The sequence below is a fragment of the Balaenoptera acutorostrata genome, chromosome 1 (assembly GCF_949987535.1).
Source record: "Balaenoptera acutorostrata chromosome 1, mBalAcu1.1, whole genome shotgun sequence".
Classification (NCBI taxonomy): domain Eukaryota; kingdom Metazoa; phylum Chordata; class Mammalia; order Artiodactyla; family Balaenopteridae; genus Balaenoptera; species Balaenoptera acutorostrata.
The window spans coordinates 14,788,549-14,815,693 of record NC_080064.1 but is presented as its reverse complement, the minus strand read 5'-3'; the positions used below and the strand labels follow the sequence as shown (position 1 = coordinate 14,815,693).

The following is a 27,145-nucleotide window of genomic DNA, read 5'->3' as shown; positions in this document are numbered from 1 at the left end:
ATTAATATAGCAGGCCATCTGTACTGGCTGGTGGGGGTTGGGCTTCTAGAATGAGGAAGCATGACAAGCCATTTTGGTTTGATCTTAAAAATCAGTCTCTGCTTAAAAATTGGATATGAAAATTTTTTGTGGAAGAGATATAGAGTAGCTGATAATTTCGAGATTCCCAAATCAGTATGTGTTTCTTCTGGAGTATGAGATGGAAATTTATCAACAGTTGAGATTAATTGTTCTTGTGGGTGGATCTTCTGTTCTTTGGGTACCCAGAGAGTCATTTAGTCATTTAGTCATTTAGTCCTGTGGGGCCGAAATCGTGAATTCAATCCTTATTGACCTTCACACAGAAGAAAAAAATTTTCTAAAGCTACCAGTCAGGTAATTGCTGACTTAAGAATGCACTGGATTCCACCGTGCTTTGGGAGTTGATTTGTACTTTTTAAAACCTTTCCCTCTAGTATCTGGCCGGAGCAGTGCTTACGGTGATGCCACAGCAGAGGGGCATCCGGCTGGACCAGGAAGTGTCAGTTCAAGCACTGGCGCCATCAGCACCACCACCGGACATCAGGAAGGAGATGGCTCCGAGGGAGAAGGAGAAGGGGAAGGGGAAGGAGATGTCCACGCTAGCAACAGGTCAGGAGCTGGCCACTTGCACTCAAGAGGCTTTCCTAGGGGAGAATGTTTCAGGAATAGGATGATGGATCAGTTGCAGGAGGTGGAGTGGTGGTAACAGTTTATTTCTTTTGAAATGGAAAGGTGATAGACTCGTGAAACAATTTAAAAACCTTAAGAAGTGTTCTAGGTCTGTCTTCTGGTCCTAATTAGAATTTCATCAAATCAATTGCAGAGAGAATAGAAAGTGGTTTTTTTCGTAGGGCCCGCCTATATCCCTTAGTAAAGGGATTGTCGTAAAAACACGTGTCCTCCTTAGTCAAATCTTTCTTGTTTCATCATTAACTGTACACTCATTTTGTAGCTTTCTCTTCATAAATGACACTGTTCTGGGCTCAAAAGTGATAGTTATTAAGTAAATACTAGAAATAACTGCTTGTTCAGCATGTTTATTAGGTAATAGAGAGATCAAACAGCAAATACAAGTTTATGACTAGAAATACCAGTGGTGGGGCATTTGGCAAATTGAAAGTAATCCATAAAATCCTAATCCAGCCCCCTGAAGAAATTCTGGTGGTATTTGGTACTGGATTGGTGGAGGAATGTACTCTTAACCAAAAGGTGACTAGAGAAATAGAAGAGGAGGAAGAAAAGAAACCTAAGAATATACTCGTGATACAATGTTTGTTAAATTTGGTGAGGCCCATAGTTATCACATTAGTGCAGAAATCAGTATTTTGAACTGAATGATTTCTATCAGAAAAAGAGGTAACTGAACAGTCAGGCATCGGAGACATTTTGGGAGGGCATCAGTGAGTGTTTCCTCTATTCCCTGTGTCCTTCCACTTAAACTCTTGCAGCATCCCTTTGGGGAAGATGACCTCTGGCTCAGTTAACTGTTGATATTTTGATGGGATTTGTTTCTTAACTGCTTAACCTAAAAGGCATTTTCTACTTAATCTTTTTTTTTCCTCTTCATGTGATTTCTAGGTTAATTCCATGTGTTCAGATAATGTGATCTTTGTGATTTTTGGTTCTTTGAAGTTTATTTTTCAAAATATTTTTAATCCAGTCTACCTTTGCTTTTTAATTGGAACAGTTAAGTTCATTTATAACTGATGTTAATTACTGATATATTTGAATTTATTTTGTGCTTCTTATTTGTTCTGCCTGTTTCCGTGTTTCTTTTTCTTTGTAGCCCTCTTGTGGGTTGATTTGCTCTTTTCTCATTCCCCCCTGCCCCAACTTTGCAAGTTTGGAGGTTGTTTACTCTGTTTCCAGTCTTTTAGTAGTTATACTAATCACTTCAACATGCATACTTAACCAAAACTAAAGTTAACTAAGAGCTATATCTTCTTCCTGAATGAGTACCTTAGAAGACTTTGCTCATTCTTATCAATTTAAGCTATTATATTTGTGTGTTTTAAGAAAAGCCTTTTTAAAGCTTTCAAGATATTATTGCTCTTTTATATAATTTATGTAGTCAGTGTCTGTTTAGATTTGCTCACACGTTTACCACTTTCTACGCCCATGTTTTCTTTGTGCATCTCAGACCTTCCATCTAGGATCATTTTCTTCTTGAAGTATGTCATTTAGATTTTCCTTTAGGGGAGGTTCCCTGCTTTCAAACTCTCAGGTTTTGTTAGTCTGGAAAATGTCTTTATTTAGCTTACATTTTGTGGATGTATTTTTGATGGGGATAGAATTTTGTGTTGATGGTTTTATCCTCCCAAAATTGAAAATGGTATCCATTGTTATTGCCAATGAGATGTCACCTGCTGTTACAATTATTGCTTCTTTGAAAACAATGTCTTTGCTGCTGCTCTTAAGATCTTTATCTTGTCACTGTTATTTGTAGTTTTACTAGGATAGGTTTAGGATGGATTTCTTTACATTTGTTCTGCTTGAATGTTTGGGTTAGTGTCTTTTATTAATTCTAGAAACTTCTCATTCATTAATCTCATTCAAATATCTCATTCATTAATCTCATTGGGCATTGCTTCTGCCTCATTTTCTGTTATTTCTCTTTCTGGGACTTAAATAGATGTTAGACCATCATATTCTCTTCTCCATGTATCTTAATATCTCTTTTCTTTCTTTTTTAAATTCCTCTGCTTAGTTATTTATAGGTTTCCTAAGATTTATTTGAGTGACATCAGAAAACATCAAATACATAGTTATAAGTTTGGAAGATATATAACACTTCTACACTGAAAACTATAAAAGCTCATTGAGGGAAATTAAAGAAGATCTAAATAAATGAAGGGATATACCATGTTTATGGATTGAAAGACTCATTATTATAAAGATAACAATTGTCTTAACATTGATACAGGTTCAGTATAATCCCGGTCAAAAGTCTTAGCTGGCTTTATTTATGTGTCAAAACTGACAAGCTGATACTAACATTTATTTGGAAGAGCAAGGGACTAAGATTAGCTAAGGCAATATTGAAGAAAACCCACAAAATTAGAAGACTACACAACTGTAGCTTATAAAGCTGTGCTCAGTAAGACAGTGGGATATTGGTGCAAGGATAGACAAAATAGATTAACAAAACAGACTAGCGTTCAGAAACAGATTCACACATACATAGTCAACTGATTTATGACACAGATGAGACTTCTGTACAGTGGAAGAAAGATGGTCTTTTTAATCAATGGCAATAGGTTGGTTGGAAATTAACATGGAATAAAATGAGTCTTGACCTGATAATACACAAAAATCAGTTGCTATGGATTAAACACAAAAGGTGACACTGTACTGGTTTTAGAAGACAAAATATCTTCATAACTTAGGGTTGGCGAAGATTTCTTAAATAGGACACAAAAATATTAGCCAAAAGGAAAAAGATATATAAACTGGACTATATTTCAGCAGCTGATTCTTTTTTTCCTGCTTTTGTCTCAGCATCAGGATTTGAGTCAGCTAATTTTTCTTACAGACTCCTGGATGGGGAAAAAGTGGTACGGGGGGAAGTGGTATATTTGTTTACTTTTAAACTCAGGGTGTAGCCTTCTGTGTTTTTTTTATGAGATTCTCTTTGAAGACTCTCCTCACTTGGGGCAGATTCTAGGCATCTTTTCCTAGTCCAGATGCCTTGTAAGGTCCTAGCAACCTGATGTACAAGTTGCCGTTAGAGCATCATAGCCTCAAGTTTTTGGATGCCCTGAAATCAGTCTCAGGGCTGTGCTTACCCCTCTGGATTTCTATCTTTACTCATTTTCTGGCCTAATAATTTCTTAATTGCTAGTGAGCTCATTATTGCTTTTATTTTGACCTTGTATTCTGTGATCTTTCTAAATTCACTTAAATTCTAATTATAGGTTTTGATAATTAGATTAATCCTAATTATGGGTTTGGTAATTAGATTAATTCTTATCACAGATTCTGCATGAACAGTCTTGTCTCCTGTAAATAATGACATTTAAGTTTTTTCCCTTCAATCTTTACACCTTTTAACTGTTTTCTCTTGCCTTATTGTATTGGGTAGGAGAGAAGTGGTGATGGTGGAAATCCTTACCTCATTCCCAGACACAGGAGAAAAGGTTTCCTACTTTACCATGAAGTATGATGTTAAGTGGAAGGTTTTCTGGGATATTCTTTATCAAATTAAGTTTTGCTACTAGTTTGCTGGGAGATATTTTATCTTGGGTTGGTTTTTGAAACTTTCCAGTTGCTTTTGTGGCACTTAGTTGATTATATGTTTTTCTCCTTTATTCTGTTTAAGGTTGTAAATTACAGTAATTGATATTTTCCATTATTAAACCAACCTTCTGGGGACACCTGATCGTGATGTCTTATCTTTTGTATCACTGGATTTGATTTGCTGATACTTTATTTAGGCCTGTAATTTTTCTTCTTTGAAATGTTTTTGTCAGGTATCGGTATTCATGTTATTCTGGCCTCATAAAGTAAGTGAGGACATGTTTCCCATTCTCTGTTCTCTACAAGAGTTTGTGTAAGATTGGTTTTATTTCGTCTGAATTCTTGGAAAAATTTAGCCGTGAAGTCACCTGGGTCTCTAAGGGAAGACTTTCTTTAAGGGAAGACTTTCAACTATAGATTCATTCTTTTTTTTTTTTTTTTTTTTTTTTTTTTTTTAGTTTGAGCAGAGTTTATTTACACAGGGACTATTTTAATACTTTATTTATTTATTTTATTTATTTATTTATGACTGTGTTGGGTCTCTTAGTTTTCGTGTGAGGGCTTTCTCTAGTTGCGGCAAGTGGGGGCCACTCTTCATCGCGGTGCGGGGGCCGCTCTTCATCGCGGTGCGCGGGCCTTTCACTATCGCGGCCCCTCCCGTTGCGGGGCACAGGCTCCAGACGCGCAGGCTCAGTAGTTGTGGCTCACGGGCCCAGTTGCTCCGTGGCATGTGGGATCTTCCCAGACCAGGGCTCGAACCCGTGTCCCCTGCATTGGCAGGCAGATTCTCAGCCACTGCGCCACCAGGGAAGCCCCAGAACTATAGATTCATTCTTTAAATGACACAGAATTATTTCTGTTTCTTCATGTGTCAATTTTGGTATGTTGTGCTTTTCAAGGAATTCATTCATTTTACTGGGATAAAGTTGTTCATAATATATCTTATCATCCTTTTAATGTCTTTAGGATTTGTAGTGATATACCTTTTTTCATTTCTAGTATGGGTAACAAATATTTCCCCCCCCAAAAGTCAGTCTTGCTAGAAGTTATCAACTTTATTTACAAAGAACCAACATTTGGCTTTGATTTTTCTCTGTTATATACCTACTTTCTATTTCATTTCCACTCTTGATTATTTCCTTTCTCTTCTTACTAACTTTTTTTGTTTTAGTATCTTATTTTTGGGGGAGGGGGATAATTTTGTTTTTTTTTTTTTAGTGTCGTAAGATGGAAGGTTAAATCATTGATTTTAAACCTTTCTTTTTCAATACATATTTGAAGCTATATATTTCTCTCTAAAATTCCCTTTAACATTGCTTTGGCTGGAGCTCACATATTTTTATATGTTGTATTGTCATTGCTGTTCAGTTCAAAATGTTTTCTAAATTCTCTTGTAATTTAGTCTTTGGCCCATGGGATATTTAGAAATATGTTGCCAAATTTCCAAACATTTGGGGATTTTCTAATTATTTTTGTTATTGATTTACAGTTTAATTTACTGTGGTTGGGGAACATACTATGTGATTTCGATGCTTTGAAATTTCTTGAGACTCATTATTTCGAAAATGTTGTTATATCTTTTTAGGATTTTCATTTGTTTTTAGCTGGAGGGTCAATTTAGGTAACCTAGCCATATTGCTAATGAAATTCTCTAAAGTTGTTTTAAGTTAACTGTATTTTTCAGGAATAAGTTAATTAAAGAATTGTTAAGTAACTTATTGTTTTAAATAATAGAATAACTGAATTGGTTTTACTTTGTCACGAGGAGGAAATTGTAATTTTGGTACACTGTTTAATTTTTTTGTTAAGTTGTAAGAGTACTACTATCTTAAGAGTTTGAAAAGTCAGTAATCTGGCATGATCTTGGTCCAGATCCAGACTCTACTCATTATGTTGGCTTTTTCCTTTCTGTGTATATTCACATGCACGTTCTCCAAATCTGAGGATTTTAATCCATCTCAGAACTTGTTATGTTTTATCCTAAAAGTATTAAGCTGCTGCTGTCATCTCATCTTTCATCACTTGTACCTTATCTGTTCCTGAGCAATTTTTATTCATTTGTAGTCCTCACACAGCTGGTCTAATTATTCGAAGATGCATGCCTGGGTTTTTGTGTATTACTATATTCTGAAGGTTGTTTAGCTCGTTCCTTCAAGTTCTTTTAGAAAAATTGTCATTTATTATTCAAGACTCTATTTTCATTCAGACTTTTATTATACTGAAAATATTCTGGATACCTGCTAGGATATGGAATGCATGAAAATCACACTTAAAAAATATGAAGGCGTGTGGTTTCTGACACATGTAAAGTAAAATGAAGCAAAATGGTTTATTAATTTTGAGAGTGAATCCATTAATTGATTTAGCAAATGCACTGTTAATCTGTGTAAGATTGTGTTAGGTGAGACTGCCAACCAACTTGTTGACAAGACCCTAATTAATTTTCAGATTGGTCCTCTTGAATCAGCATATTCACTACAGATCCAGAAACACACATTTGTTACACTACAGAAGCCCAGCTGTACATCTGCAGATGAGGAAGGCTAGGTAGTGGCCAACTGCATATATGGGAGAACTCACGGTTCTAGTATTGATGTTGAGATTGAATTTTATACTAGGAAAAATGATGACTAAGCTGTGAGAGGGCAAAGCAGTGACTGGCCTTCCTAAGGACTTGGGAAACAAGAAGAAGGGGCTAGGTCACTATACAATTGGATGATGTAAAATTTGTAGACGGCAGAATTCCAGAAAATAATGAATGCTTGGAGGCGGAATAGGGCCATGTGTTGGAAAAAGCCATAGAGCTTACTATTGAAGGTTTGGTTTGAACATTGAGAACAACCAGGACCTGGTTGCTTGAGAAATATTTTAACTTCCTGTAGTAAGTTTTCAGTACCATCAGTTGTATCTTGGAATAGTTTTGGTCCACTTTAACAGAGTGAGATTTTTCCTTCTATGTTACTGGTATACCAAAGGCATGTCTTAACAGTTTTTTTTTTTAAATGCTAGGATTGTTCCTAAGAAGTAGCTTCCCTATTTACGTCAGTGGCAGGAGGAAAGAACTATATTCAGCTGGTTAGTGTTTGTGTATTAGCTCATGTTTCATGTATTTTCCCTGGTCTTTTAGGCTGCACATGGTCCGTCTGATGCTGTTGGAGAGACTACTGCAAACTTTGCCCCAGTTACGAAGTGTTGGAGGTGTCCGGGCCATTCCATACATGCAGGTATCTCTCAGTTCACTTGGGTCTGTCACATCAAAGTTGGACCATCCTTAAGCATGCTCACAGCTCTCCTTCTGAGGCTCTGTAAGACTTGGTTTGGTATTAGGTTATAGAATAATGGAATGTAATTTTGAATTGCAAGTTATAGCCCTTCATTTTATAGATGAGAAGGCCGAGGATCAGAGAATGAAGTTAAAAAATTTCTACAGCTATCCAGGTAGTTATTGACAGAGCCAGGAACAAAAGTCTGCTCCAGAGATTCTTAGTGTCTAGTAACTCTTTATTAGGATTAGTAATAGAGTGTGGTCTGATAGCTATTCTCCCACTAGCTGCCTTCGTCTTAGGCAAAATTGTTCTTTAATTAGAATACCACAGTGCCATATCTTAAGCCACTTTGGTTGGATATAGTGTAGGCTAGTCAATTAGTTTTGCAGACTTTTTGCAGAACATTTTCTGTGATGGCCAAGGGTAACATATGCCATAATTTGACTCTTCTGACTCTGGACACTTCAACTTTGGTTACCTTAGGACTTAGAACCTTTTCATGGATTATTGTTACGATTGACAGGGCAGTCAGGAAGACTGGGATTTCTTCTGAAACACCTTGTGTTTAGAATTGTTGTCCTTTAGGGAATTGGCTTTCATGTTTTCTCTCTCTGTTGATGTCCAGGTCATTCTGATGCTTACTACAGATCTGGATGGAGAAGATGAGAAAGACAAGGGGGCCCTGGACAACCTGCTCTCCCAGCTTATTGCTGAACTGGGCATGGATAAGAAGGTGAAATTTGAGAGTCATACTGTGTGAGAGGCAGGGATTGGCTGAGATCGGTTTTCAGTTTTTCATTCCTCTCTTAGAGGAGCTTCACCTAGTTTCAGGGGGTGACCCTCCACTGAGGGCTCCAGTTCTGTTGATTCATCAGAAACGTTTTTAGTGCCTGCTTTGGCCCTGGCATACTTTTGGCTCTGGCTATAAATGAGGAACAAGACCAAGTCCCTGCCCTCATGGACCTTTTGTAGCTCCACAAGGTAAAAACAGTAAATTGGTTGTTTGTATCTTAACATTCCTAGGTGTATCAGGCTCTAGATCATCCACGTATAGACCACAAGTACATTGGAGCTTGTTTTTTCTCTGAGTCCATGTGAGGCAATCTTGTTGAGAGGACGCCTCAATTTTAAAGTAAGTGTGGTCTTCTGGGCTCCGCCTCTGTCCGCAGGATGTCTCCAAGAAGAACGAACGCAGTGCCCTGAATGAGGTCCACTTGGTGGTGATGAGACTCCTGAGTGTCTTCATGTCCAGGACCAAATCCGGATCCAAGTCTTCCATATGCGAGGTATCTTGCTTTGGGCTAATGGGCGTGGGGAAAGGAACGAGGATTGTCGGGGTGGTGCTCGGACAGCCGGCAGAGGCCTCTGTTAGAGCCAGGCCGTCGTCGCTCGAGAGCAGTAAGATTCTAAGCTGCCACCGCTCAGGGGCAGAGCATCCCCCTTTCTCGGGGTCCCTTCCAAGCTCTGATCTTTTCCAACAATCCCTCCACTGGGGGCGGTTAAAGCGTTTGGAAGTTCCATTATTGAAAAGCAGGAGACTGTTCTGCCAGGCGCAGAGTGGCTAAGAGGATTCCCCTCCTGTATGTTGCTATAAGGTATGGTAATAGAGCAGAGAGAAAGCAGTGGTGTGTGCTGGAAAGGAGATTAACACAAAGCAGAGAAGGTAGAAATGGAGGCTGAACTGCGTCCAGTCTTAATGAGCTTCTGAGCTGTGTGGGTGGCTGGGGTTTGCCAGGCTCTCCTAATGGTTTTATTTACAGTAGCTTTTCTCCCGCTTTTCTGTTCATGTGATCACTCACCCCATCTCCTTTGGAAGCTGGTTCTATGGAAAGAGCCCCTACTAGGAGAGTGGGGCTGCAAAGAAGTGCCTATAGTGGAAAGTTTTCTCTCTCTTTAACATAAATGGGCTTCTTTTCTAGCTGTCCAAGGAGAAAGAGAAAACCTCTTCCCTGCAGGTGGAAGGGTTATCTAATCCTGGCCTCCTTGGCCTCTGGCACATATGGGTAGGGAGATTAGAGTTGGGAACTGGTGTTTCTTTGTTTTCTCTTACCATGCTGGTGTTCAGAAGAGTGGGGGAAATGTTTGAGCTAGTCGGGAAACTTTTAACTCAAGAGAGTGACTCCCTCACTTCCGTGACAGCTACTCCTAAGGCTGTTGGGAGTGCGTTTCCTACCGCCAACACTCAGCTGAATGCCACACTGTGCTGCAGGCCATTCTTAGCTTCTCCCTGGTTTTTCCCCAGTCATCTTCCCTCATCTCCAGTGCCACAGCAGCAGCCCTGCTGAGCTCTGGCGCTGTGGACTACTGCCTGCACGTGCTCAAGTCCCTGCTGGAGTACTGGAAGAGCCAGCAGAACGATGAGGAACCCGTGGCTACCAGCCAGCTGCTGAAACCACATACTACGTCATCCCCACCCGACATGAGCCCATTCTTCCTCCGCCAGTATGTGAAGGTGAGGTCCTTCCCCGGGCAGTGAACCACTCCTGTCCCTCATCCAGGGCACTGTCCTCTTCAGTCTCAGTGAGTAGCGCTGAAGGAGCCGAGGATGTCACATACTCCCCCTGCTGTTACAGGATGCCCTAGTTTAGAAGATGGGCTTTCTGGTCAGGTGAGTCCGGGAACGTGTCCCTCGGGAACAGGTGTTCCCACTTACCAACCATGAAGCTTGGAGAAGTTCTATCTAACCTTAGTAAGCCTCAGTTTGCACACCTGAAAAATGAGCATACACATAGTATCTGCTTTATAGAGTTGTTGTGAGCATTGGATGAGGTGATGTTTGTAAAGCGCAGTGCCTAGCACATACCAGTGCTCAATAAATGTTAATTATTATTACCATTTCTGTTCCATTTGAGTCTGTGTAGTGGAGCATGATGGCCTGGGGTAGCTGTGCTTCTTATTGCATACTCAGGACTGCTTCGAATAGTATGGGAGTATAACAGGGCAAAAATTGTGAATCTGATCATGTCCTTCTCTTTGTGTAACCTTCTAGTGGTTTTCCATAACTTTTCAGCCAAAAAGTTCTTTGCCGATCCAGCTATCTACTTAATTCTCTACTTTATCAACTATAACACCCCTGCATGCAGCCCTGCTAATCTGTGCGTCTCTCCCAATGTACATGCTGTCCCTTCAGAAATTTTTTCCTCTCCTACATCCCTTCCTTCTCCTGTCTAGTTAATTCCTAGCCCTTCTTCAAGACCCAGCTCAAGTATTGGATCCTTCCCCAGCACACACTTTCCTGCTCTCTGAGTGAGATGGCCTTTCCCTGGGTCCCAGAGCACCCTGTGCACACATGTAGAGTCTTCCCCTCCAGACTATCAGCAAAGACCATATTTTATTTCTCTTCACACTCCCAGTGCTTGACATAGATCTGATAAACAACTGGTGATTGAATATGTGGGACACATGCCCCCAAACTCTCGCAGACTCTTCCTGGGGACCACACAGGCTGTAGCATAGCTGTTGTTTCCATTGTCCTCAGTCTCTTGGTACCCCTGCCTCTGTGTGTGGGCCCAGGATCTCGACTGAGTTTAGTGATCTTTGACACCCCCTTGGTTACAGGAATATTTCTTGTTATCATGGAAAGCTTTGGTTCTAGGGAATGGAACATCTCATAGAAAGTCAGAAATCCTTCTCCATTACTGTTTTTTCAATTTTTTCCTATTCTAATTTTTGTGTAAGCAGAGTAAAATCAATCCAGTGTCAAAAACCAGAGTGAAATGTTAGACTTTTAAGAGCAGTGAGATCTGCCTCCACAATAAGCTTTGCATGTAATGAAATTGCCCCCGGGAGCCTGGGGTCTTCCTGGATCTGTAAACTAAACTATCAGTCGGTGAAGTCTCCAGCTTTGAAAGGTGCCATTTACCATCTTCAACGTGAGGTACTCCTGGTGAGCAATAGACCAGCCTTTTTCCTAACTGTGGTCAGGGGAAATTGTCAATCACAGGTTCTTATACAAATGTTCTTCTCCCAGGGCCATGCTGCTGATGTGTTTGAGGCCTATACTCAGCTTCTCACAGAGATGGTCCTGAGGCTGCCATACCAAATCAAAAAGATCGCTGACACCAATTCTCGAATCCCACCTCCTGTCTTTGATCATTCGTGGTTTTACTTTCTCTCAGAGGTAAGTGAAGGTCCCAGTCGAGGAGAGGACACACCGGCTGTGACTGCCTTTGTGGCTCCCTTGCACCCTAACCCTCATGTGGTGTTTCCCCCAGCAGAGTCCCTCCCGCCATTTAGGTCTTGCCCCTCCAGAGTGTACTGTGTGGTGAAACTGTGGAAGATGTGTATCAGAGCAAGCCATCCACTTTAGTTTTTGATTCTCTACACTTACCTTCCCCCACATGTGGTGATAATGGACAAGTTTAATAGTTTGGACTCTGCCTGGAAAACAGAAAGTATACTAGTTAAATGAACTGAGAGATTTTAATATAGAGAATTGGTTAAACAGCCACTGAAGAACCAAAAAGATAAAAAGGGAACGTTGCGGTAGCACAGGGCTAGTAACTGCCAGCAGCAGCTGCCAGCGGCCCCCTGAACGCAGAGGAGAGGCTGGCGGGTCTGAGGAGGGTCTGCTGCTGCCCGTACCTCAGGAGCTCTGAAGGGTTGTGATGTGCTTGATTCTGGAAGTTCTAAAAGAAGCCGGTGGGGACTTCCCTGGTGGCGAAATGGTTAAGAATCCGCCTGCCAGTGCAGGGAACACAGGTTCGTGCCCTGGTCCAGGAAGATCCCACGTGCCGCGGAGCGGCTAAGCCCGTGTGCCACAACTACTGAGCCTGTGCTCTAGAGCCCACGAGCCACAACTACTGAGCCCACGCGCCACAACTACTGAAGCCCGCGTGCCTAGAGCCCGTGCTCCGCAACAAGAGAGGCCGCGATAGTGAGAGGCCCGCGCACCGCGATGAAGAGTGGCCCCCGCTCGCCGCAACTAGAGAAAGCCCGTGCGCAGCAATGAAGACCCGACAAAGCCAAAAATAAATAAATAAATAAATAAATAAAAAGAATTTGGTCTTTAAAAAAAAAAAAAAAAAGAAGCCGGTGAACAGGACCACCCGGACCTGGTTTGTCCTTGACTATTGAAGAGATGCTGGAGGCCGCTAGGGTGAAGGGCTGCTCCTAGGACGGCAGGCAGGTGGGAAGGAGCAAGTCCCTTCTCTCCCTCCTGCCTTTTGGTGTCCCTCCAGTGCTCCCCACTGGCAGAACCTAAGAGGGAACCAGCCGGCAAGAAACAGTGCAGTTAGCTTTAGTTCTGGACTGGACATCACAGAGCAGGGTATGGTGGGGTGGCTTTGGAGCCGAGAGAAAATAGCTGAATAACCTGCACAGCAAGCATGAGATTAACTCTGGGACGAAGAATGTTAGCAAACCGCAAATAGCTATTTCAAGTCATGCAGATGTAACAACGCAGCTTCTTCCCCGCCTCTTTTACCTGAAAGAGAGATTCTGAATGTTTTTTTTCTTTACACGTCCATTCTGGGTGGGCTGGAGTGGAGACCAGCCTCCTATAGATTCCTAAGTACTCCACGAGCGGTAGCAGGAATGTTGCTACTTTTCCCTTTTTGATGTTTTTCTTTCTATGCCTTTCTTTCTCCTGGTCCTTGTAAGGAATACTAAAGTTCACCAGAGGCTAGTTTGACTGCAAGGAAGTAGCTTGGTTTGTGTTACCAGTTTTTAGTAACAGCTCATGAAAACCCAAGGCGCCGTGGCTGGTACAGATACAGTTCCAGAGTCATTGACTCTTTGTGTCGTTTCTCCCCTCAAGTACCTGATGATCCAGCAAACTCCATTTGTGCGCCGGCAAGTCCGCAAACTTCTGCTCTTCATCTGTGGGTCAAAGGAGAAATATCGCCAGCTCCGGGATTTGCACACCCTCGACTCCCATGTGCGCGGGATCAAGAAGCTGCTGGAGGAGCAGGGGATCTTCCTCCGGGCAAGTGTGGTCACAGCCAGCTCTGGCTCCGCCCTGCAGTATGACACGCTCATCAGCCTGGTACGGCCGGTGCTGGGGTGGTGTGGTAGGGCAGGGAGAGGCTGTGGGCGAGGCTCAGCCAAGTAGGTAAGAGGATGGAGCGGCACACACAGGGCTTTTCAGTATTTTGAGAACATCATGGCCAGGGTGGCGATCAGGGTAGATCCATGATACCCAACTGGGTGCTGTGCCACATGCAGTTGGCTTCAGGGTCTGCAATTGCCCCTCCCTGGCCCCACCCCCACCTGGCAGTGGTTCCTCTGTTGTGGGGAGGGGTGGCTTGGGCTTTTTACCAGTGTCATTTGCTCATGTCGTGGACAGGATCAACCCGAGATTTGTGCACCTCTCTTTTTTGTCCCTGAATACTAAAGAAATGATGTATTATCGCCTAAGATCAGTTGTTTGACTTTGAGGAGTAAATTGAATATATTGCATAGGAACATCTAGAAGGAACATCTTCAGTGTTAAAGACTCCTAATCCAGTGTTCTTACTATTATGCTTTTAGCAAGAAAAAAATAAACTGAATTGTAGTGTCTTAGGTCATGACCTACCTTTCCTGCTGCATTATTGAGTGGTCTGAAGAATCCCTGAAAACAAAAGGGCTTTGTGTGGTGGGACGTTGAATATAGGAGGCTCAGTGTTTGGGATTTGGTCCCAGGTTCACTGGGGCACCGATCAACCTTGCACAGAGGGCCAGGGTTTGTAGTCCAAAGCTGAGGTGATGACCCCTCAAGACGGCAGGTGTGGGTCATTTCTGGTGATTGGTTTCCATTTCAGATGGAGCACCTGAAAGCCTGTGCAGAGATTGCTGCCCAGCGAACCATCAACTGGCAGAAATTCTGCATCAAAGATGACTGTAAGCAGTGCTTCTCCTTTTGGTTGCTGTTATTCATTCATTCCTTCAAGAACTGTTCATTGAAGCCCACTATATGCCAAGCGTTAAACTGGGTTCTAGAGATATAGCCATGAGCAAGATAGACAGAACTCTGCCCAGCAAAGAAGACAAGTAAAAACTTAGAAGATTGCTCAGCGTCCATAGATAAAATGTGGGGTGCGGTGGGAGCACAAGGTAGGAGTATCTGACTTCCAGATTGTTGTGGTAAACTAAGGAGGAGAATCATCCTCTTCAAAAGAGTGGGGGCTGGGAGCCAGTCTCTGTGTAGTTGTTGCAGTACTTGTCAGACATTTCCAAAGAGGGTGTAAATTCTTCTGGGAACTTCCAGCAGAGAACCTGGACAACGGAGGTGGTGGGAGTAAGGCAGCCCTGGCGTCTGGAGCAGGTGCTCCCATTCTTGTGTGTGAGTCTCGCAGTTGTGTCAGAGCTGAGCCCCCGTCTCCTCTGCCTGCAGCTGTCCTGTACTTCCTCCTCCAAGTCAGCTTCCTGGTGGATGAGGGGGTGTCTCCAGTGCTGCTGCAGCTGCTCTCCTGTGCTCTGTGTGGCAGCAAAGTCCTCGCTGCACTGGCGGCCTCGGCAGGGCCCTCCAGTGCTTCCTCCTCCTCCGCCCCTGGGGCCACCGGTTCTGGACAAGCCACAACACAGTCAAAGTCATCCACGAAGAAGAGTAAGAAAGAAGAAAAGGAAAAGGAGAAAGAGGGTAAGGGTCACCTTCTTGTCTCAGTGACCAGGGTCATGTGTTCTGATCTCTCTGAGAGCACATGGTTCATTCTCTTCTTCTTCTTTTTTTTTTTTTATTAATTTTTATTGGAGTGTAGTTGCTTTACAACGTTGTGTTAGTTTCTTGCTGTACTGCAAAGTGAATCAGTCATATGTATACACATATCCCCTCTTTTTTAGATTTCCTTCCCATTTAGTTCACCACAGAGCATTGAGTAGAGTTCCCTGTGCTATACAGTAGGTTCTCATTAGTTGTCTGTTTTATACATAGTAGTGTATACATGTCAGTCCCAATCTCCCAGTTCATCGCATTCCCCCCTTCCCCCCTTGGTAACCATAAGTTTGTCATTCTCTTCTTCTGAAAGGGTTTTCATCCTGATTTACAGGGACCTAAAACCCAAATGCCCTCTAGTGTCTACTCTTGGTCTCATTTTCAGTTATGTTGAAGGTGACACCTTAAAGAGTGTGACTTCCATACCTAGTGTCTGTAACAGGAAAGGTCAAAGTGCACCAAACATTTTTACTAGGCCCAAGTTTCTTTTTCTGTGAAATAATAACACTTGCTTTGTGGAGAGATTGTCAGTGTTAAATGAAACTATGCTTATAAATGTGCCTTGTAAACTGGTAAATGCTCTACAAATGGACGCTATAGTGAGCTTTAACTGAGTCCTTGCCATCAGAAAGGCAAAAGCTTTTTTCTGCGTTCCTGATTTTCATGGTCCTTGGAGGCCTGAGACAGGTGATTGGTGGAGAGCAGTGGAGGTTCACATTCCCCAATGAATTATTCAGATCCCTCTGTGCCGGTCTGTGGTAATGTTGACTGTTGCAGGTAGCAAACTTTTGAAAGGAAATTCCTTCTCCAGTGTGACTATCTTTGTCAGTGCCAGGCTTGTAGAGGTACTTTTTTTGGTAGGATTATTATATCTGGGGCTGACTTTTTGTCCCCCAGTAACCAACTGAAAGTTGTTTTCAAATCATAACCATTTTGGTGAAACTTTAAAACATGGACAGAATTCCCTCTCTTTCCACCTGAGCATTGGCTGTAGGACCCTAGACCACTTGTTCCTACTTTTCAGCCCTTCAGTCCTGCTTTGATCTTGCAGGTGAGAGCTCAGGCAGCCAAGAGGACCAGCTGTGCACAGCTCTGGTGAACCAGCTGAACAAATTTGCAGATAAGGAGACCTTGGTCCAGTTTCTGCGTTGCTTCCTCTTAGAGTCCAATTCTTCCTCCGTGCGCTGGCAGGCCCACTGCCTGACACTGCATATCTACAGGTAGGATCCGGGGCTTAGTTTTAGCAGACTGTGTGGGTCTGGGACCAGAGTGGGTGATGTATCAACAGTTCTGTCTTGGCTCTATGTTACATACTCAAGGTTGTCCGTACTATCAGTATTTACACCAGTCTGAATCCTCTTGACTATTACAGATTTCTTCATTGAGTTATCTGCTTTTTGGCTATTAAACTGATGTCAGAAGCAAGAGATGATCTGTTTTCCACTAAGAAGGCTATGTTTAGAAGTTTGTAAGATGACCAGGCTTGACTCTTTAGGGTAACAAAGCTCAGTTTCTGCCATTGAGAGATGTCAGAATCACCTCCTGAAGACAGGAAAGGATCATGCTACATCTGTTAAGGTTGATTGTCAAAAGAACAGTAGAGCCATTCAAACTTAACTCATAGTTGTGGGGAAATAGATTCATCTCCAAAACGGTACCTGGGCCTTGTTGATAAATAAAGGAACCTCAGGGTTTTCTGCTGCTTATAATATGAACTGTCATTTATCTACAGAAACTCTAGCAAATCTCAACAGGAGCTCCTGCTAGATCTGATGTGGTCTATATGGCCAGAACTCCCAGCCTACGGTCGTAAGGCTGCCCAGTTTGTGGACCTACTAGGATATTTCTCCTTGAAAACCCCACAAACAGAGAAGAAGGTAACAGACGATTGACGGTCGGAGAGGCTAACTTGCCACATTTTAACCTTTTTTATCTTGAGTTAAGAAACGTTATGATCAACCCACATGGGAGTACATATATGAAATCTCTTTTAAATATATATTAAGCACTCCCAGTATGTATGCCACCTAGATAATATACACTAGCAAATAAGTATAGTCTGAATTTGGCTTAGCCAATAGAAGTAGATAAAGTGGGGAAGAAAATGCAACTCATTAAAGTTGCTTGGGAAAGAAAGTGCTCCTCTGGGTTTCCTGGCAGTCCTGATCACATATCCAACGTGTTTTTGCAATTAGATAACCATTTCATGGCTTCTCCATAATAATAAAATTTCTCTTCCTCCACAAGGTATAAAAAGAGGGGCTGTCACTAAGATCGTGGAAACTACTAAAGAAGATACAATCCTTTAAATGACTAGGAGTTAGGCTCAGCTTTGTTTGATTCTGAATGAGGGCTGCTACTTCTAGGGTGGTATCAGCTAGAAAGCAGAGGAAAAAAGTCTTTGCCAGTAAGACTTTCCCTTGGGCTTTAATTCTGGTCCTATATTGACTTCTGTTTTCAGTTGAAAGAATATTCACAGAAGGCTGTGGAGATTCTTCGTACTCAAAACCACATTCTTACCAACCATCCCAACTCCAACATTTACAAGTGAGTTTTGTTCTGCTTTCTTCCTATTTGAAGCTCAGTCAACAGTCCAGTTGCTATTTCTACATGGATTGGCTCTTATTTATGAATCAATACGCTCCTGTCTGGTTGGTCTTTGAATCCCTCCCTTGTAGTTGGGGCCTTGTGCATAGAAGGTGCTCAAAATGCAACTGCTGAATTAGGGTTTGGTAAGCAATGATTTAAGAAGGTCTCTAGTTTTCAAGGGTCTAAGTGTAAATCACATAAGGCAAGTTTACAGAAATGGCTGCATTAAAAAAAAAAAAAAACAAAAAAAACAACAACTTTGGAAGAGAGTGTTGGTTAAACTGTCAGTTTATTATTTCCCTGGTTTAGTAGTGACTGTTCTTTTTTTTCCTCCAAACTTTATTGAGGTATAATTTACATACAACAAAATTTACACGTTACAAGTGTACAATTCAATGATTTTTAGTAAATTTAATTGTGACTCTTCTTTGAGTCAAATTTTAATGTAACATTTAGGATTCCTGTGACCTCAGAACAGCTCAGAAATAGGAAACGTCTAAGGTCACTCAGTTGAAATTCCCTTCCTGTGACTTAACTCTGTTGGGATTTCTCACATTTCCTTGTGTTCTCACTAGAGTGAAGCTTGCCTTGGGGAATATTGAGCCATGGTTTTCTCATGGCTTCTTTGTGAAGCTCCATGCTTTCTAAAATGAAAATCTCCTTATGCTAAGACTGCTTTCTTCCTTAGCACCTTGTCTGGCCTAGTGGAGTTTGATGGCTATTACCTGGAGAGTGATCCCTGCCTGGTGTGTAATAATCCAGAGGTGCCATTTTGTGTAAGTGACATCTTTAACATGGACAGTCCTGAGGCTTACAGGGCCAGTGGGTTTCTTGTTTTTAGAGGTTGATTATTACTGTATAGGCATCCCTCTCCCAATGGCTGGTTGCAGTGGTATTAATCCTTACCTGCCCTGCTACCTTAAATAGAAACTTCATCCATGGATGAAGAGTGGGTTACGCTGATGAGTTTTGAAGAGGACAGGATGAGCCGTTAGCCTTGAACTAACACAGTGTTTTGTGTGTACTTTTGCATTTAGTATATCAAGCTGTCTTCCATTAAAGTGGACACGAGGTACACCACCACCCAGCAGGTTGTGAAGCTCATTGGCAGCCACACCATCAGCAAAGTGACGGTGAAAATTGGGGACCTGAAACGGACCAAGATGGTGCGGACTATCAACCTGTATTACAACAACCGAACTGTGCAGGCCATCGTGGAGCTGAAAAACAAGTACGGGCTTTTCAGACTTGGGGAGGGGCAGCAGGCTTACGAGGCTCAATACCAGTTGTTGCCTTCGATTGCTGGAATCAGGTAAAGCAGCACATTCCTAGAGGCCTAGTATGTCCTCTTGCCTACTTAGGTCATGGCTGAGGGACACAGGTGAAACACCAGTTCTTAAGGATGCTGACAAAAACTATTTTGAAGTTATGTCCTGTGGAGCCCTCAGGGTCTAAGATCTTCAACAGCCTGAAGGGAAGCTGAGTGAGGGGGACTCTAGGCTTCTCATACCCATGTTAACTAGAGTGGTTCTATTTTTAGATAGACTATTCTATATGGGAAGTAGTTGTTTCTTGGATTAAGACACTGTTCTCTTGTTCACAGAGCAGGCAGTGTTTCTCCAGGAGGTTCTCTAGTTTGAAGTCCTTCCATTTCTGCATGGTGCATTCCCTCTACATATGCTGATGTTGGATCTTTCTAGATTATCTCTCCCAACATCTGAATCAAGGCATGTTGTATATGGGCCAAAGAGGACACTAGCATGGGTTATAGTGTCAACTTTTACAGAGACAGACCACTTGCTGTTGAAGACTCAAGCACTTTTTTTGGGCAGAGAATATAAGTAGTTGCTACTTGAATGTTTAGACCTACAGGGAGTGCTGCTTTGTGCATAGAATGGAAGTATTGGTATTACTCTAAAGGTAGCATAAAGCTAGCATGTACCACATGAACAAATGGCCACAGGAGCTCTGCTTAAAGGAAGTTTTATCTTTGTCCTTTGAAAAGCATAGTTAACACTGATGATCTGCAAGTAGAAGCTGCTCATTGGGATGACCCAGTCCCCTCTGGAGAAGGTGGATTTGATTTTCTGTTGTGTAGAGTCAGCGTAGCTGCTGGTAAAGACCTCAGACTCTGGAATGAGACTGTGGGTTCACATCCCTTGGAGAATTTACGTAGCCTCAGTTTCCTTAACTGTAAAATGGAGAGAAGTCCACTTTCAGGGTGTTATTTTAAGGATTAAATGTGTTAGTATTTGTGAAGTGCTGAGAACAGAGCCTGACACATAATAAGTGCTTAGTAAATATTAGCTCTAATTGTATTAATATAATTACCTCTAAATTATCCCATGCCTTTACTCTTTCTGACTCTACTTGGCACTTGGTCTGGATCCTGGTATGTCCCTGTGCCTCTCTAAAGCAACCTGAGATTTCTCCTTCCAAGGTAGTTGTCTTGATAGGAACTCATGGCAGTCGTCATCATGGTACCTCTTGGGATTACAGGCTTCAGTGTGGCATACTTTTGGAGTAATATCTTCCCTTGATGTGCATTCCCTTGTTTTTCTGGAGTATCAAAAATTATCATATATAATGTCTTAAAGCACCTGTATGTTATACCCTTTTTTTTTTTTTAAGAGAGAAAGAATAGAGGAAACATATTTTTAAAATTAAGTTGCTTTTATTTGCCAGATTTCCTATCCTTAGAATAATGAATTAATGGCATTAGAAGAATAGGTAGGGACAGTTTTCTCTTCGTCTCATCAGACTGTCATTGCCGAGGGTCTTGTGAGAGGCTCTTAGGCCATCTGCCTGCCCCTCTGTCTGACACTCTCTCTCCTAGGCCAGCTCGCTGGCACAAAGCCAAGAAGGTTCAGCTGACCCCCGGGCAGACAGAGGTGAAGATTGACCTGCCTTTGCCAATAGTGGCTTCCAACCTGATGATTGAGTTTGCAGACTTCTATGAAAACTATCAGGCCTCCACGGAGACCCTGCAGTGCCCACGCTGTAGTGCCTCAGTCCCTGCCAACCCAGGGGTCTGCGGCAACTGTGGAGAGAACGTCTACCAGTGTCACAAATGCAGGTAAGTGAGTGGTTGTCACCCAGGCCAGGTACATCCCTTGTATTTTTCTCTAAGAGTCTCATTGTGCTCAATTTCATTGTGTGGTGCCCTCATAATAACTAGAGGATTATGGGTATGTAGAGTGCGGAGTTCAAGGATGGAAAAGGGGAAGAGTGGGGTGGGCGTGGGCGTGGGCGTGCGCGTGCACGTGAATTCACGTGACCATCCAGTGGTGGGTGGTGCTGGGGTCCCTAAGTTTGGTTCTGGGTCTCCCTTTCTTGTTACCTGGTTGCTTAAGTCATCCTCGCCTATTTGCTGCTGCCCCTCTGAGAGTCCCTGCAATAGTTTGCAGTGTATAGATGTGGCACGGTCCATCTCCTTTCCCTACAGATCCTCTGCTGCCCCCTGACCCAATCACTATGGTTTTTCAGATCCATCAACTATGATGAAAAGGACCCCTTCCTGTGCAATGCCTGTGGCTTCTGTAAATACGCTCGCTTCGACTTCATGCTCTATGCCAAGCCTTGCTGTGCAGTGGATCCCATTGAGAATGAAGAAGACCGGAAGAAGGTGAGGCCGCATCCGTCCGAGACTCAGGCAGGGCTTTGATCTGAGCTGTGGGCTGAGCTGATGTGGGGAACGTGCTTTCCCTTCTAGCTGAAGTCTTCTCAACTTGGCACTATTTTCAGGGCTCGGCTTTTGAGTGGCAACAAATAAGACAGATATATTGGAACACATGGTTTGTGTAGAATTTTGGAGACATGTTGTTAATGAAACTAGAATATCTCAAGGGACAAATGACAAGATTTGGAAAGGCAGATAGAACTTGGGTGACGTGCCCTGCATTTGTTCCACAGGCTGCTTCAAATTGCGGTTGCTGGCCTTCCCTCATTGTTGGCTTGTTCAGGGGCTCGTTCTCTGCCAGCATGATGTGGTGGGACTGGATGTGGGAGGACAGGGAAGAGGGGGGAACTGTCAGGATAGTCACTAGCAGCAGCAGCCTGGCAAAGCAAAAGAACACCTGGCTTTGGAGTCAGAAGGATGAAAGTTCCAGTACCACCTGTGCTTTTTAATACTGTGTGACCTGGCATAAGTCACTGCTCTCAGCATTGTTCATTTATACATATATCGTATATGTTGTGTATTATTAAAAATAACATACCCGCCCCACAGGATTATTGTGAGGAATGGAAATAACGTATGAAACACAGTACCTGACCTAGAGGTCCCTGACCGATCACTCAGGGAAAATCTTCATGCTGACGAGCCTTCACGCACGCCCCTGTCTCTTCCCGTCTAGGCTGTTTCCAACATCAACACACTTCTGGACAAAGCTGATCGAGTGTATCACCAGCTGATGGGACATCGGCCACAGCTGGAGAACCTGCTCTGCAAAGTGAACGAGGCGGCTCCTGAAAAGCCACAGGTAATCCAAAGCTGGAGGGACATTTGGAGAGGGTTCTGGATCAGAAGCAGAAAACTAGCCCCTGGGTGAGGCCATCTCATGGTGGAAGGCTGACAGCTTCCCTCTTGGTTGCAGGATGACTCGGGGACGGCTGGGGGAATCAGTTCCACCTCAGCCAGTGTGAACCGGTACATCCTGCAGTTGGCGCAGGAGTACTGTGGAGACTGCAAGAACTCTTTCGATGAACTCTCCAAAATCATCCAGGTAGAGAAACGGGAGCAGCTGGAGAGTGTGTTTTGTCGTGTGTTATCGACGTTGTTGTCAAAGCAGTTCTTTGCTCTCCCCCAGAAGCTCAGCTCCCGGGGTGCCCTTGCCCAGCCGCACAGCTTCTCACCCACAGCGGTTTTGGGTGCTTGGTAGAGAGCTGAGTTCATTCCAGAAAACAGAATAACGGAGATTATTATAGATGTGTTTTTCTTGACCATTCACAGCCCACCTTTTAGTAGAGGGGTTAACTGGTTTTAAAAAAATTGGGTGCCAAGGTTTTGTTCCCGTTTTTTCTGACAGACGTGTTTGCAGGCTTGAAGGGTAGGGCACACCAGCTCTAGTCAACCAGGGTGGGCCATACGGTGGATGGCATGTTACAGACCCCACCCCCATCGGAGGGAAGGCTGGCCGCAGACAAGAGGAGCCAGGGTCCTTGTCCCTTAAGTTGCTGGTGTGCCATCTTTGCTACACGTGCCTACGTTCCTGACTTTGTTCTTTGTGAGACAGTGTTACGTGGGAGTTAAGGGCATGGGCCTGCGATCAGAGGCTGAGTTCTAACTCTGCCACTTACCTTGGTCAAGCCAACCCCTCTAAGCTTGTTTCCTCCTCTACAAAATGGGGATAAAGTATCTAACTGGTAAGGTTATCAAGAGGGTTAAATTAGATAATGCATGTAAAGTGTTTTTTCAAACCAAAGCTGATTTCTAGTTAACTTCCTCTTTCTCTTTATTTTAATTGCTGATTTCTTTCTCCTTTGTCTTTTTTTTTTTCCTTAGAAAGTTTTTGCTTCACGCAAAGAGTTGCTGGAATACGACCTGCAGCAGAGGGAAGCAGCCACCAAATCATCTAGGACCTCCGTGCAGCCCACCTTCACTGCCAGCCAGTACCGCGCCTTGTCCGTCCTGGGCTGTGGCCACACATCCTCCACCAAGTGCTACGGCTGCGCCTCGGCCGTCACAGAGCACTGTATCACCCTGCTCCGGGCCCTGGCCACCAACCCCGCCCTGAGGCACATCCTCGTCTCCCAGGGCCTCATCCGGGAACTCTTTGATTATAATCTTCGCAGAGGCTCTGCGGCCATGCGGGAGGAGGTCCGCCAGCTCATGTGCCTCCTGACCCGGTCAGAGCTTGCACCGTGGTGACGGGGGCCGGTCGTGCCTGCTCGTGCTGGGGTGGGGGCGGCAGCGGTGCTGGGAGCACCAGAGGGTTCACGGAACCGTGCTTCTCCCTGCCAAACAGCTTCGCTAGCTTATAATAGAGAAAAAAACGGGAAGAGGTCCCGGCTATAGCTGAACAAACTTGGGGAGCATTTGAAGCCCAGGTTTCCGTGTAGATAGTATGTTCGTCTTTTATTTGGTTGGTACCAGTGGGGTTTCCTGAGGAAGCAGTTTCTGAGTTTTGGTGAGGGAGGAGAAGGGTACAGCGGGGTACTTGGACTCAAAACTCACACAGAAGAAGACAGTTGGAGCAGTGGAGCCTAGGGATTAAGAGCTTGGATCTGGATCAGAAAGACCCAGTATCGGATATTTTGTACTATGTGCCTTGGACACATTTCTTAACTTCTCTGAGCCTAAGGTTTCCTTATCTGAGAAATACTGATAATGGCAAATATCTTAAAGGCTTGTGGTGAGGATAGACTAACATAATTCATTGCAAGTAATAAATCATATTTGTGGAGTACTTGGTCTGTGCCCCTACAGTACCCACAGCTGGATTTAGATTATTTACTGAGTATGTTGCATAAGTTCTGGAACATGTTAGCTGGTTGGTAAGTATTACTTGCTGTATTATTTATTCACTCATCTAACAAATATTTACTGAGCATCTGCTGAATGCTAGGCACTGTTCTAAACTCTGAGGATACAGTGATAGATGAAACAAAGTCCCCGCACTCATGTAACTTACGTTCTAGAGGGGAGAAGGGCAGTAAACAGGTAATTACACACTACAGTGTCAGGAGATTAGATGTGAAGAGCGGTATAGCTGAGATGGCAACCCTGATTGCAGGTAGGGTTGCTGCGGAGGATAAAGTGGTCAAGGACGACCTCTGAGGGGTGATGCTTGAGCAAAGCCCTGTGTGAGGTGCGGGGCAAGTCATGGAGATACCGAAGGCGCAGGCTGCACACAGAGGAAATAGCAAGTGGCAGGAGGAGAGGCAGGGGTGTGCCCGGGGTGTGAGGGGCGGGGGCCACGAGGAGCGCTTGTGCATGGAGTGAAGGATACCAGTGGGGGAACAAAGGGGAGGGGATTTAGTGAGAGGTTGCAGGGCCCGGATCCTATAGGGTCTTGTAGGTCATTATAAGGACTTGGATTTTATTCAAGACACGTTGGGAAGCAAGAAAGGGATGTGACACAATTCGTGGGGTTTTTAAATTATTAAAAGATACATTATTACAAAGGGACATAGATGGGAAATGTGGATGCCTTGTGGGAAATGAAGTGAGGGCAGTTGGCGAAGATGAGGAAAGAATTGTGGCCAAGGCTGAGAGTGGACACCTAGATTCTGGAGGCTGACACACCAGGCAGTGTCTGGGGACTGTGCAGCCTGGGGATGTGGGCTGGGGAGAAAATCCCCCCTATGTTAGTGCTGCTGTATTCTCAGTCAGCGTCTCCTCCCAGGAAAGGCGGCTGGGGCATGCCCTTTTTATTACACAGCAGGGTTTTGTGCGGCTAATGTGTCGTCTTGCCCCTGGGAAGGCTGGGTGGCCCTAGACATTGATTTCCTTTTCTCTGGGCTCCTTCAAGTGCAAAGGAGGGACAGAGCCAATGGTGAATAACAGGACTCCTTTCTCTGCTTCCCCAGCGACAATCCAGAGGCCACCCAGCAGATGAACGACCTGATTATTGGCAAAGTCTCCACAGCCCTGAAGGGCCACTGGGCCAATCCTGATCTGGTGAGCAGGCTGGCCATCCCCTCACTCTCTGCCTTCATTCCCTCGGCTTCCTCCCTGCCGGTCTCGTTTGCAGAGACGAGAGGGAGGGAGGGAGCGGCACATTTGCAGAGCTCATGTCCCACAAAGATTTTCCCAGGTCAGAGTCAGCCTCAGAGAGAAGAGAAATGAATGGTGGGCTGTGTGGAGGGTCTCCATCTCTCCATTGTCTCTCTGATGGTCCATCTGTGACCAGATGTTCTAATGCTGAGTCCCTGGGTCTGAGCATGGACGTGAGCCCTAGTCCTGGGATTGACCCTGCAGACCCTCCTCTACTCATGTCTCTTCCTGTTGGCCTTCTAGGCAAGTAGCCTTCAGTATGAAATGCTGTTGCTGACAGACTCTATCTCGAAGGAGGACAGCTGCTGGGAGCTCCGCTTACGCTGTGGTGAGTTTGGGGGACATCTGGTTAGCAGTTTGCCAGAGAAAGGAGAGGAGGCTTCAGGGCGCAGTCCTAGGCGCAGGGCGGGAGAGGGCAGGGGAAGCTGTGCTTGGGCAGCCTTGCCACGGCAGGCGTGATGTGTTCTGTGATCACGTGTGACTCTGCCTTTCCTTCCTCTGCCCAGCACTCAGCCTTTTCCTCATGGCCGTGAACATTAAGACTCCCGTGGTTGTTGAGAACATTACCCTCATGTGCCTGCGGATCTTGCAGAAGCTGATTAAACCACCTGCTCCCACCAGCAAGAAGAACAAGGTACGGGGCCAAGAGGGAGGGCGGGGCGCAGTCCCCGGCCAGCACCTGCCTTGCCTCTAAGGGCCTCTGCTCACCTGAACTCGCTCTCCCTGGGCGGCACCAATGCTTCCTTTGCGGCAGTTCAGCAGAGATGGGTTGGGGTTTTTGAGAAGGAAGGTTTCTCAGAGGGAACTCAAGAGAAAAGCAAACACAAAAATACAAACGCATAGAACAAAGTGGTTAGCCGTGGAGGACTGCCTCTTTCTCCGGTCACGTCAGATGACTCGCAGCTCCCAGAGGACACAGTGTTCTTTCCTACCCCTGTGCCTTTGTACATGCAGTTTTGCGCAGTGGTGGAAGTCCTGGGATCTGAGGCAGACCTCTTGATTTCAAATCCCAGCTCTTGCGTTCACTAGCACTGTGACTTGGGCACGTTATTTAATTTAGGTTGCTTGGTTACCCCATCTATAAAATGGGAATACAGTTTCTACCTGAAGTGTTGGGAAGAATAAATGACTTAATGCAGATCAAGTGCTCAGAGCAGTGTCTGGCCCATGTTAGTCCTTAATAAATGTTATTTGTAGCTGTATGGTGTCTCCTCTGCCTGGAATGCTCGCCTTCATTTTGTTAGCTGCTCCTTCAGTTAACCAGTTCTCTGCTAGGCTGGCTATGAGCTCCTCGAATCCAGGGACTGTCTTACTAAGATGTTTTTATGTCCAGTGCAGAGCGTGGTATCTAGCATTATTATAGCTGCTCAGCAAATCATTGTTAAGTGAATGAATAAAGCCAAGTTTTTAATCCTAAAATGGCCTAGCCACAGATGAACTTGCTTACACCAGTTGAGAACATGCGGGCTGTAATTCTTTCCCTCGGCCATGCCTGAGGCCGTCGGTGCCTCCTATCCATCTTTGTAGTCCTTGGGCCATTCTCCTTCCTGCTCCATCCTAATGGAATCCCTTGGTGGGAAACGAAGTCTTCATTGCAGGATTCTGAGTGGTAAGCAGTAGGGAGGAAGCTGGGCAATGAACAGTTTACTCTGTTTCCCTTTCCGGGTCTGCCCGGACAGTCCT

General features: G+C 44.2%; 1 protein-coding gene across 8 annotated transcripts in view; it reads left to right on the top strand.

Moving 5' to 3' along the window:
* The window catches only part of UBR4 (ubiquitin protein ligase E3 component n-recognin 4), a 129,979-nt gene that overhangs the window by 67,470 nt on the left and 35,364 nt on the right, over nucleotides 1–27,145 (top strand). For all 8 annotated transcript variants that reach the window (XM_028164698.2, XM_028164693.2, XM_028164695.2 and 5 more), the window contains 22 exons: nucleotides 456–630; nucleotides 7,385–7,481; nucleotides 8,149–8,256; nucleotides 8,693–8,809; nucleotides 9,766–9,975; nucleotides 11,494–11,643; nucleotides 13,282–13,509; nucleotides 14,267–14,345; nucleotides 14,839–15,084; nucleotides 16,208–16,376; nucleotides 16,889–17,033; nucleotides 17,618–17,703; nucleotides 18,434–18,521; nucleotides 18,783–18,976; nucleotides 20,582–20,821; nucleotides 21,232–21,370; nucleotides 22,101–22,226; nucleotides 22,341–22,469; nucleotides 23,249–23,592; nucleotides 25,276–25,366; nucleotides 25,706–25,790; nucleotides 25,969–26,096. In XM_028164698.2, the coding sequence (XP_028020499.2) occupies nucleotides 456–630; nucleotides 7,385–7,481; nucleotides 8,149–8,256; nucleotides 8,693–8,809; nucleotides 9,766–9,975; nucleotides 11,494–11,643; nucleotides 13,282–13,509; nucleotides 14,267–14,345; nucleotides 14,839–15,084; nucleotides 16,208–16,376; nucleotides 16,889–17,033; nucleotides 17,618–17,703; nucleotides 18,434–18,521; nucleotides 18,783–18,976; nucleotides 20,582–20,821; nucleotides 21,232–21,370; nucleotides 22,101–22,226; nucleotides 22,341–22,469; nucleotides 23,249–23,592; nucleotides 25,276–25,366; nucleotides 25,706–25,790; nucleotides 25,969–26,096 (3,374 nt within the window). The remainder of the gene's footprint in view (nucleotides 1–455; nucleotides 631–7,384; nucleotides 7,482–8,148; nucleotides 8,257–8,692; nucleotides 8,810–9,765; nucleotides 9,976–11,493; nucleotides 11,644–13,281; nucleotides 13,510–14,266; nucleotides 14,346–14,838; nucleotides 15,085–16,207; nucleotides 16,377–16,888; nucleotides 17,034–17,617; nucleotides 17,704–18,433; nucleotides 18,522–18,782; nucleotides 18,977–20,581; nucleotides 20,822–21,231; nucleotides 21,371–22,100; nucleotides 22,227–22,340; nucleotides 22,470–23,248; nucleotides 23,593–25,275; nucleotides 25,367–25,705; nucleotides 25,791–25,968; nucleotides 26,097–27,145) is intronic.